Source organism: Nerophis lumbriciformis, linkage group LG17 (assembly GCF_033978685.3).
Source record: "Nerophis lumbriciformis linkage group LG17, RoL_Nlum_v2.1, whole genome shotgun sequence".
Lineage (NCBI taxonomy): Eukaryota > Metazoa > Chordata > Actinopteri > Syngnathiformes > Syngnathidae > Nerophis > Nerophis lumbriciformis.
In genome coordinates, this window is record NC_084564.2 from 29712303 (window position 1) to 29724544 (window position 12242).

The following is a 12242-nucleotide window of genomic DNA, read 5'->3' on the forward strand; positions in this document are numbered from 1 at the left end:
TGGTCCCAGTATTGACCCCTGGGGTACACCGCAAGATATCTGTAGCTCCCATGATAGCCTTGAGTTTGACACCTGTGATTTAAGAAATGCTTTCAGGACCACTTGGCTGTTTGGAAGACTAACTCGAAGAGCAATTGTGTGCAATTTAACTGCAAAAAGGTAGTTCCTAAGTGTCTATCTAGTGGTGCGTTCAAGTCCCAAACAAGGCTGTGATTGCTGCTATTGCAAAATAGTCCTGGATGTCTTCATTCATACGTTTCACCTGAGCGGCTTCTTCTTCTGTAATCTCTTTGCCCTTTCTCACCAAAGCTCCACTGCGTTCCCCCTCATTTACCCCCGCTGGCTGTAAACTCTGGGTAAGCAACACGATCCTTCTCGATGCAAGAGAAACAACTTTATCGCATGATTATATTCAGCGGGCGTGACGGGATGCAGCCCGGGAGGTCAAACCGTATCGGGTCGTGCTCTCGCACGGGAGCCAAGAGATCCGAGCGGCGGGCTCATCGATCCGGATCCACGTCATTAATCCAAAGAGCGGTCTTGTCAGGAAGCGCGGCGTCATTGGGCAGACGTCCGTATCACATAGAGCGATGTAAAGAGGTGTCGCAGTTGGCTGCATAGCCAATAAGAAAATACACAACTGAAAGTATGGATTCATCAATTACAATTACAAACCCCGTTTCCATATGAGTTGGGAAATTGTGTTAGATGTAAATATAAACGGAATACAATGATTTGCAAATCATTTTCAACCCATATTCAATTGAATGCACGACAAAGACAAGATATTTGATGTTCAAACTCATAAACTTTATTATTTTTTTGCAAATAATAATTAACTTTGAATTTCATGGTTGCAACACGTGCCAAAGTAGTTGGGAAAGGGCATGTTCACCACTGTGTTACATGGCCTTTCCTTTTAACAACACTCAGTAAACGTTTGGGAACTGAGGAGACACATTTTTTAAGCTTCTCAGGTGGAATTCTTTCTCATTCTTGCTTGATGTACAGCTTAAGTTGTTCAACAGTCCGGGGGTCTCCGTTGTGGTATTTTAGGCTTCATAATGCGCCACACATTTTCAATAGGAGAGAGGTCTGGACTACAGGCAGGTCAGTCTAGTACCCGCACTCTTTTTACTATGAAGCCACGTTGATGTAACACGTGGCTTGGCATTGTCTTGCTGAAATAAGCAGGGGCGTCCATGGTAACGTTGCTTGGATGGCAAGAAATGTTGCTCCAAAACCTGTATGTACCTTTCAGCATTAATGGTGCCTCCACATATGTGTAAGTTACCCATGTCTTGGGCACTAATACACCCCCATACCATCACACATGCTGGCTTTTCAACTTTGCGCCTATAACAATCCGGATGGTTCTTTTCCTCTGTGGTCCGGAGGACACGCCGTCCACAGTTTCCAAAAACAATTTGAAATGTGGACTCGTCAGACCACAGAACACTTTTCCACTTTGTATCAGTCCATCTTAGATGAGCTCAGGCCCAGCGAAGCCGACGGCGGTTCTGGGTGTTGTTGATAAGCGGTTTTCGCCTTGCATTGGAGAGTTTTAACTTGCAGTTACAGATGTAGCGACCAACTGTAGTTACTGACAGTGGGTTTCTGAAGTGTTCCTGAGCCCATGTGGTGATATCCTTTACACACTGATGTCGCTTGTTGATGCAGTACAGCCTGAGGGATCGAAGGTCACGGGCTTAGCTGCTTACGTGCAGTGATTTCTCCAGATTCTCTGAACCCTTTGATGATATTACGGACCGTAGATGGTGAAATCCCTAAATTCCTTGCAATAGCTGGTTGAGAAAGGTTTTTCTTAAACTGTTCAACAATTTGCTCACGCATTTGTTGACAAAGTGGTGACCCTCGTCCCAACCTTGTTTGTGAATGACTGAGCATTTCATGGGATCTACTTTTATACCCAATCATGGCACCCACCTGTTCCCAATTTGCCTGTTCACCTGTGGGATGTTCCAAATAAGTGTTTGATGAGCATTCCTCAACTTTATCAGTATTTATTGCCACCTTTCCCAACTTCTTTGTCACGTGTTGCTGGCATCAAATTCTAAAGTTGATGATTATTAAATGTTTATCAGTTTGAACATCAAATATGTTGTCTTTGTAGCATATTCAACTGAATATGGGTTGAAAATGATTTGCAAATCATTGTATTCCGTTTATATTTACATCTAACACAATTTCCCAACTCATATGGAAACGGGGTTTTTACATGTATTGAGGACAAGTGAATATCTTATTGGATTAGTTGTGATTTTTTTTTTTCATTCAGTTTAATAGTGGTTTAAAGTCGGGTTGTACGGTATACCGGTACTACTATAGTACCGCCATACTAATTAATCATATTCTGTACTATACCGCCTCTAAAAAGTACCGTTTCCCCCCATCCCGCCCCCCTTTTTTATAACTGGCATTGACGGCGCGTCGTCGTCAAGTCATGACATTGCTGGTTTTACGAACAGAGGAGCATGTTCGGCAGCGCACACACACGGAGTACATACCAGCAGACACAGTGTGTAGACAGAAAAGGAAGAACGGACGCATTTTGGCGTTAAAAGTAAAGATAAAGGTGAAGTTATAACACTGAAACACCCTCAGGAAGAGGTGCTTTAAGACATCTAACGTCCATTCGCAGTCTGCAGTGTTTTAGCGACTTCTAAATCACTAATCCTCGCCTCCATGGCGACAAATAAAGTATGTTTCTTACAAGTATCGTTAAATAGCTAAACATGCTTTACTACACACCGTAGCTCAGCGGCATCACAATGTAAACAAACGCCATTGGTGGATCTACACCTGACATCCACTGTAGTGATTTCAAGTACAGGAGCATATCTAGTCGATACTACCATGATTACGTAAATATTTTTTGGCATCACAACATCTTCTTTCGTTTTTTTTAAATGTATATTATGTTTATAAACTCAGGAAATACGTCCCTGGACACATGAGGACTTAAATTACGATCAATGTAGGATCCTGTAACTACTTGGTATCGGATCGATACTCAAATGTGTGGTATCATCCAAAACTAATGTAAAGTATCAAAGGAGAAGAATAAGTGATTATTTCATTTTAACAGAAGTGTAGATAGAACATGTTAAAATGGAAAATAAGCAGATATTAACAGTAAATGAACAAGTGGATTAATAATTCATTTTGACAGCTTGTCCTTTGTAATTTTGACAAAATAATAGGTAGATAAATGACACAATATGTTACTGCATATGTCAGCAGACTAATTAGGAGTCTTTGTTTAATTACTACTAAAAGACAAGTTGTCAAGTTTGTTCACTATTTTATTTAAGGACTACATTGCAATAATAAACATATGTTTAATGTACCCTTAGATTTTGCTAAAATAAAGCCAATAATGACATTTTTTGTGGTCCCCTTTGTTTAGAAAAGTATCGAAATACATTTTGTTACCGGGACAAGCCTAGTTTCAAGTTTAACCAGGCGATATACAGGAGAAGCTGACCGCACTGGGTGGATGTCATGGTGGAGGCTGAGGAGATGGTAGAGAGGATTATGGGAGCTGGTTGGCCTGCATGTGGATTATAGGGAGTCCATCTGCCACCGCTGAGATTATAATCCAACAGAGACGCAGACGGAGTGTTTGGCCAAACTGAGTGTGTCAGGCAGTGCCAATTTTTTGCGCACTCTGTGGGAACTCCTATCTGTTCTATAAGTAGAGTGCAGACATCCAAAAAGGCTGATCCTTTAACAGAAAATACATAAGTAATGTTTGCCCAATCATTTTATAGCAAGATACAGTTTATGCAATCAGCAACATACACCCTACAATAATGAGACAGTATTTATAACTAATAAAATGACAGGAACATGAATTTTGACTGAAAAAAAAAATCACATTGCATCAAGCTCGTTCATTTTGAAAAGAGAGGCCTTCATTTTGAGCAGTTTCTAATCACGCATGCTCGCTTTGTTGGCGTGGAAGAGTGTGGCATTACCTGTTTGCCTGCCAAGTGCTTATGCCGGCGCCGTGTCTGCAACTGTATGTGACGTCACATTCAACGAAGGTATCGAAATATTAATTTGACGTGACACGGTACCCGGTAATACCAACAGAATCCGGTGTTTACCGATAGAAGTACAGGATTTCGTACTCTTCCTTAGTTGTAGATTGTCACTGAAGGCATCAAAACTATGAATGAACACGTGAAATAACTGAAAACATGTTTTATATTCTAGTTTCCTCAAAATAGCTCTTATTTCCTGCTTTGCACACTCCTGGCATTCTCTGGATGAGCTTCAAGCACACCTGTGAAGTGAAAACCATTTCAGTTGACTACCTCTTGAAGCTCATGGAGAGAATGCCAAGAGTGTGCAAAGCAGTAATCAGAGCAAAGGGTGCCTATTTTGAAGAAACTAGAATATAAAACATGTTTTCAGTTATTTAACCTTTTGTTGTTAAGTACATAACTCCACATGTGTTCATTCATAGTTTTGATGTGACAATCTACAATGTAAATAGTCATGAAAATAAAGAAAACGTATTGAATGAGAAGGTGTGTCCAAACTTTTGGCCTGTACTGTACGTCCTATATGATAAAAAAAAAACTTCTTGAAGTATGCATTTGTTTGCTTCTTGAGCCTCCCTCCCATGCACCTTCAGTGGTAAAAAAAAATAAAGTAGATGCACTGCACGAATGCTTCTAAAATGGCCATAAAAAGTGGCACATGCTGTACGGTATACCGGTATTAGTATAGTATCGCGGTACTAATGAATCAAAAACGGTACTATACTCTGTTTGAAAAGTACCGGTTAAAAAATGTTCTCGTTGTGACATTGCTGGTTTTACAATCAGAGGAGCATGTTCGGCAGCGCACACACACGGAGTACTTACAAGCAGACACAATGTGTAGACAGAAAAGGTAGAACAGACGCATTTTGGCTAAAAAAAGTAAGGATAAAGGTGAAGTTATAACACTGAAACACCCTCAGGAAGAGGTGCTTTAAGACATGGCTAGCTAGCTAACGGCTAACGTCCATCTTCAAACTTCTAAATCACTAATCCTTGTCTCCATGGCGACAAATGAAGTAAGTTTCTTACAAGTACCCATTATCACTGGAGGACAAGGAATAGCTAAACATGCTTCACTACACACCGTAGGAGGATACAATAGCTTACTGGCGTCACCGCTAACAAAAGCTAGCATGCTTGAATGTAAACAAATGCCATGGGTGAATCTACACCTGACATCCACTGTAATGATACCAAGTACAAGAGCGTAGTCGATACTACGATGATTACATCTATTTTTTTTCCTTTTTTTCTAATTTATATTATGTTTATAAACTCAGGAAATATGTCCCTGGACACATGAGGACTTTGAATATAACAATTGTATGATCCTGTAGCTACTTGGTATCGGATTGATACCTAAATTTGTGGTATCATCCAAAACTAATGTAAAGTATCAAAGAAGAGAAGAATAAGTGATTATTACATTTTAACAGAAGTGTAGATAGAACATGTTAAAAGAGAAAGTAAGCAGATATTAACAGTAAATGAACAGGTGGATTAATAATACATTTTTACAGCTTGTCCTTAATAATTTTGACAAAATAATAGGTAGATAAATGACACAATATGTTACTGCATATGTCAGCAGACTAATTAGGAGTCTTTGTTTGTTTACTTACTACTAAAAGACAAGTTGTCTAGTATGTTCACTATTTTATTTAAGGACTAAATTGCAATAACATACATATGTTTAATGTACCCTAAGATTTTGTTAAAATAAAACCAATAATGACATTTTTTGTGGTCCCGTTTATTTAGAAAAGTACCGAAAGTATCGAAATACAGGTATCGGTACCAAAATATTGGTATCGGGACAAACCTAGTGTCATTTAAATAACGCAGTCTGCGCCACTTTTCAATTGCACACGCAGTCTTAGTAGATAACACGAAAGATGCCCACTAATAGTAGATGCAAACTATTCTTCACGCTGTTTAGTAGATCAGGACCAGAATGTTATCTACAGCATTTATATAGGGCAGACTTGGGCAAATTAAGGCCCGGGGGCCACATGCGGCCTGTTAAGCTTTTCAATCTGGCCCGCCGGACATTCCCAAATATTTATTTAGATGTTTAAGATGTAAAGTGTAGCTGCCATTATGATGTGCAGTGATGTTTTCTAATGACCGTAAGTCTTCAACTATACTAAGTCTTTCAGTGGTTGGAATCTGCACTTTTGCATGATACACTAGCTACTATGGCCGTCTAATTAGTTACTATGGTAATCTAATTAGTTGCTATGGTAATGTAAGTCACAGCAGCTCAGACGAGGCACCAAGCAGTGTGGGTGGGGAGCGTTTCCACAGAGTGTTCATATTTTGCTGTGTTTGTTGCATTTTTGTTGTGTTTCGCTTGATTGTAAAATATGTTGATGAGAGGGGGTGTGACGTTCATATGTTGTCAATATTCAGTGTTTTATCATTCATAGTTAATATTGTAAATCCCACATTCTTTATTTTCATGTACATTCTGAGTGTCTCATTCAGTAAAAAAAAAATTAAATTCCATTCCGTGTCCGTCATGTTTTTAGCATTCAATCAGACATTAATAATAATAATAGATTTTATTTGTAAATAGCACTTTACACTGAGCAAACAACCTCAAAGTGCTACAGTGTATTAAAAAGAAATAATTAAAAGATAATAAAACTAAATACAAATAAAAACTAGAACAGTCTAATATCTAGAACTAGTATGCATATATCTAAAAAAAATTTTTTAAAAAGGGCTTTTTTTAAAAAGAAGGGTTTTTAAGCCTTTTTTAAAAGCATCCACAGTCTGTGGTGCCCTCAGGTGGTCAGGGAGAGCGTTCCACAGACTGGGAGCGGCGCAGCAGAAAGCCCCTCACATTATTGTGAGTTTTTGTATTAGTGTTCCTAAAAATAGATATACCGGCCCCCAAACACATTTATTTCCCTAAATTTGGCCCCCTGAGTCAATATAATTGCCCAGGCCTGGTATAGGGTCTCATTCGATTGTGCAGGAACCTACAAAGGTAGTTTTTTGTCGTCTTGCGTACATTAAGCGGTGCTGCTTGCTACTATCCTTCAAGCTCGGTCCGATATCGCATGTTTGGCTGCAAGGCAGTGAAGTTGTTTCAAACTGGATTAACGTAAAAAGATGAAAATAAAAGCGGGTCAGCGGTCCGGTGTGAGTCCATTGGAACCTTGACCTTGACCTTGACCTCCGGACCCTTCCCTCCTTCCACGTCCTCTCTCCCCACTCCACATACTCAATGCACTTGCTCCTCCCCCTTTTCAGAGCGTGTGTGTGTGTGTGTGTGTGTGTGTGTGTGTGTGTACGCCGCTTCTCTTTTTCCTCTGGCTGCTTCTCTCACCCCTCCTCCTCTCTCTCTTTTAGCCATTAGGGGGGGGGAGCGGTCCGGTCTTCACAAACATAGCCAAAAACAAGCAGAACGACAAGAAGACTCAACTGGCAAGGCAAACGAGTTCAGAGCGGGATTCATTTTTTAGGGGGGTTACTCGGGTAGTTGTGTTGTAAAAAACAAAACAGGGCGGGATCCCCCACTCCTCTCCCCGTCTGGAATACCACTGCGGGCTGGGAACCTTCTCCCCGTCTCGGTCTTCTTCTCCCGGCCTGCAGCCTCAGTCTAGGATGCTGTGAAGGATGGTCCACCAGGAGAACTGTTGTTACAAGGTATGCTTAGGATGAAACTCATTCTGGTGTGGAATGTCGGTACTTTGTCCAGTAGTTTGTGTTTGATCCGCTAACGCCATGTCTGACTCCTGCGTCACATGTTTGGACCTGTGTGGGAGTCTTGTTGCCGTTTTGAGTTACGTGATCCACAACAGTGAAGCTGGCGGTTGCTAAGGGAACACTCGACTAAAAGGGAGCAATGTCCAACCTCCCTGTTCACTACCTCTTGTCCTCGCCTCATTTGCAGTGTGTGCACTTCCACGCTTTCACTCGTCTTCATGTGCATTCACGACAATCATAAGCAGCGGAGCCTTGCTTTGCTACCGTTCCGGAGGGAAGAAGCAGCAATGCATGACAGCTGTGCGTCTACTTTGCGGCGGATGGCAAAAGGGAAGCGAGTCTGCAATGCAGAGAGGTAGATGGAAGGCAGAGCCATGGGACACACTGAAAGTGGGTGGAGGGTGGAGCAAAAACTGGAAAAGGAACATTAAAGGCCTACTGAAACCCACTACTACCGACCACGCAGTCTGATAGTTTATATATCAATGATGAAATCTTAACATTGCAACACATGCCAATACGCCCGGGTTAGCTTACTAAAGTGCAATTTTAAATTTTGCGCAAAATATCCTGCTGAAAACGTCTCGGTATGATGACGCCTGCGCGTGACGTCACGGACTGTAAAGGACATTTTGGGACAGCATGGTGGCCAGCTATTAAGTCGTCTGTTTTCATCGCAAAATTCCCCAGTATTCTGGACATCTGTGTTGGTGAATCTTTTGCAATTTGTTCAATGAACAATGGAGACAGCAAAGAAGAAAGCTGTAGGTGGGAAGCGGTGTATTGCGGTGTACAGCCGGTGTTTCATTGTTTACATTCCCAGAAGATGACAGTCAAGCTTTACCATTGGCCTGTGGAGAACTGGGACAACAGAGACTCTTACCAGGAGGACTTTGAGTTGGATGCGCAGACGCGGTACCGTGACTACGCATGCAGCTGCGGCTTCCAAACATTTGATCGCTTGCCCGTACGTGCGTGCCGCTATGTGCATGTCACGTACGTAACTTTGGGGACTTTGGGGAAATATATGTGCTGTATGAACTTTGGGGAGGTGAACGGTACTTTGGGCTGTGGGATTGAGTGTGTTGTGCAGGTGTTTGAGTTGTATTGGCGGGTTATATGGACGGGAGGGGGGAGATGTTTGTTATGCGGGATTCATTTGTGGCATATTAAGTATAAGCCTGGTTGTGTTGTGGCTAATAGAGTATATATGTCTTGTGTTTATTTACTGTTTTAGTCATTCCCAGCTGAATATCAGGTCCCACCCGCCTCTCACAGCATCTTCCCTATCTGAATCGCTCCCACTGCCCTCTAGTCCTTCACTCTCACTTTCTTCATCCACAAATCTTTCATCCTCGCTCAAATTAATGGGGAAATCGTCGCTTTCTCAGTCCGAATCGCTCACGCTGCTGGTGGCCATGATTGTAAACAATGTGCAGATGTGAGGACCTCCACAACCTGTGACGTCACGTGCATATCGTCTGCTACTTCCGGTACAGGCAAGGCTTTTTTATCAGCGACCAAAAGTTGCGAACTTTATCGTCGATGTTCTCTATTAAATCCTTTCAGCAAAAATATGGCAATATCGCGAAATGATTAAGTATGACACATAGAATGGACCTGCTATCCCCGTTTAAATAAGAAAATCGCATTTCAGTAGGCCTTTAAGTCAGTGTTTTTCAACCACTGTGTGAGATACAGTCTGGTGCCACTGTAAAAACTGAAATCTAAGTAAGATTCAATATCTCAAATAAGGGTGATATTTGCTTATTTTCTGTCTGATAAGATAATTCTTCTCACTAAGCAGATTTTATATTAGAGTGTGTGGAGAATGCATATATTTTTAAGAGTTTTTTCTTTATTCATAGTCATGTTTAAAGCAGCATATTTTCCCATGTGTACTCTTTTTGCTTGTATCTTGTGTCCGCAAGTAAACTCTGTGCATTACCTTGAAGGGGTTGGAATGTGGGAGTATAGCATACTCCCTTTTTACCGTATACAACAAGGCTGTATTCCTCTCTGGGCAGGGTGGGGGCTGTTTTCGTATTCAATAAGTTGTCTTTTCCCGTTTGATTGTCAGAGCATTTCGAGATGCTGGTATTAGACTTAGACTTAGACTTCCTTTTTATTGTCATTCAAATTTGAACTTTACAGCACAGATAAGAACGAAAATTTTTTACATAAGCTCATGGTAGTGCAGGATAAAAAAGCAATAAGGTGCATATGTAAATAAATAAATAAATAAATATATATAAAATATAAATACATATATAAAATAAATAAATATATATAAATAAATAAATAAATCACTGTACGGATAAATATATTGCACTTTTTCACATGCGTCCACGTTTATGGATGTATGTTATATTGTCTTTTTTATTCCAGCGAGTTAATCCATTTTTGGGGGGAGTTGAGGGGATAATTTAATTATGATGCGTTCAAGAGTCTTACGGCTTGAGGGAAGAAGCTGTTACAGAACCTGGAGGTTCTGCTTCGGAGGCTGCGGAACCTCTTTCTAGAGTCCAGCAGTGAAAACAGTCCTTGGTGGGGGTGGGAGGAGTCTTTGCAGATTTTATGAGCCCTGGTCAGACAGCGGCTTTTTGCGATCTCCTGGATAGGAGGAAGAGCAGTCCTGATGATCTTTTCCGCCGTCCTCACAACTCTCTGGAGAGACTTCCAGTCTGAGGCATTGCAGGCTCCAGTCCAGACAAAGATGCTGTTGGTCAGCAGGCTCTCCATAGTGACTCTGTAGAATGTGGTGAGAATGGGGGGAGGGAGCTGTGCTCTTGTCATCCGACGCAAAAAGTGCATGCGCTGCTGAGCTCTTTTTACAAGAGCTCCGGTGTGTAGGGACCAGGTTATATTGTCAGCGCATTTGTAAGGACTGATCTCCTTAAGCTTTAGTAAAACTTGATAATATTCCTATTCTGTCTTGATGGTCCTTCTTACTCAGCATATATGTCATCTGAAAGAATTTGGGATTGACCAGTGACTTTAATTCCCTGAGAGGAAGACTGGTCAGACGCAACAATTGTTTTACTTGTTTTAAGGGTTGTGGTCCTAAATGATCTCAGTGAGATATTACAGCTTGTTGCTGAGATTTTATGACCTATATTGAGTAAAACATGCTTGAAACTAGAATATCAACTGTTGCAAAGCTGTGTCATCAACACTGATGAGTATAAAACTACTTTTTCCAAGTAATAATTTATTATTTCAAGCATGAAAAAAAAGATGACTTAGACACAATTTTGTCTCATAATTAAGACAGATGACAGCCAAATGGACTTTGCTGTTTTATTTACAGTGAAACAAGAGAAAAGATGTACTCATATAGTAGTACAGTTGGCACAGTACAGTAAACAGACAGTTAATATTTATACATTTCACATGTGACATTTCAAACTATTTTGAACAGAAGTATTTCATGCACATTCAGATGAATTCTTCAAAATTACAATTAGATTAATTGGCCGGGGGCCGGGCTGTATATATGCGCACTAATTGACTGAAAGAGCACGCACTTGGCGCGATGATGTCATGTTATTGATGGGAAAATGCATTTTTAGACAATATAATTTGCCTGAGCGGCTAGTAGACCCCGAGAGTAACAAGCGGTTGCCTTGTTGCCTTTCCATTAAGAACAATAAACTAGTTTTTAGTATAAGTTTGCTGGTTTCAAGAAATGTAATGTCTGGCGCATATCATTATGTCAAGATAATGGCACTAGCATTTACTTAATTTAAGAATATTTTTCAACATATTGAGCAAAAAGGTCTCTTTTTTTTTTTCTACCAAGAAAAGTGCACTTATTAGTGAGAATATACTTATTTTAAGGTATTTTTGGGTTCATTGAAGTTAGCTAATTTTACTTATTTTGGAAAGTCTTGACAAGCCAAATGTTCTTGTTTTATTGGCAGATAATTTCGCTTAGTTCAAATAAAATACCCCTAATTTTTATTTTAGTTTTTTCTTGTTTTTGAACACTGACTTTTTGCAGTGTGTGCCGTGGGAGATTATCTAATTTCAACTATTTGGGTTAAAAATATTTTTTGCAAACCAGTAATTATGGTCTGCAAATGATGTGTTGTTGTTGAGTGTCGGTGCTGTCTAGAGCTTGGCAGAGTAACCGTGTAATACTCTTCCATATCAGTAGGTAGCAGCCGGTAGCTAATTGCTCTGTAGATGTCGGAAACAGCGGGAGGCAGCGTGCAGATAAAAAGGTATCTAATGCTTTAACTAAAAATAAACAAAAAGTGAGTGCCCCTAAGAAAAGGCATTGAATCTTAGGGAAGGCTACGCAGAACGAAACGAAAACAGAACTGGCTGCAAAGTAAACAAAAACAGAATGCTGGACGACAGCAAAGACTTGCTGTGGAGCAAAGACGGCGTCCACAATGTACATCCGAGTAAAATTACGACTCTTTTCATAAAATTGCCAAAATG

General features: G+C 40.5%; 1 protein-coding gene across 6 annotated transcripts in view; it reads left to right on the top strand.

Moving 5' to 3' along the window:
* schip1 (schwannomin interacting protein 1) overlaps positions 1–12242 on the top strand; it is a 797934-nt gene that overhangs the window by 708051 nt on the left and 77641 nt on the right. Inside the window, exon 1 of one of the 6 annotated variants that reach the window (XM_061973025.1) lies at positions 7411–7733. The exons of the other annotated variants lie outside the window; for them this stretch is intronic. Within the exon in view, the coding sequence (XP_061829009.1) occupies positions 7704–7733 (30 nt within the window). The 5' untranslated portion in view covers positions 7411–7703. Of the gene's footprint in view, positions 1–7410; positions 7734–12242 lie in introns of those variants that run through there. 6 annotated transcript variants of the gene reach the window in all.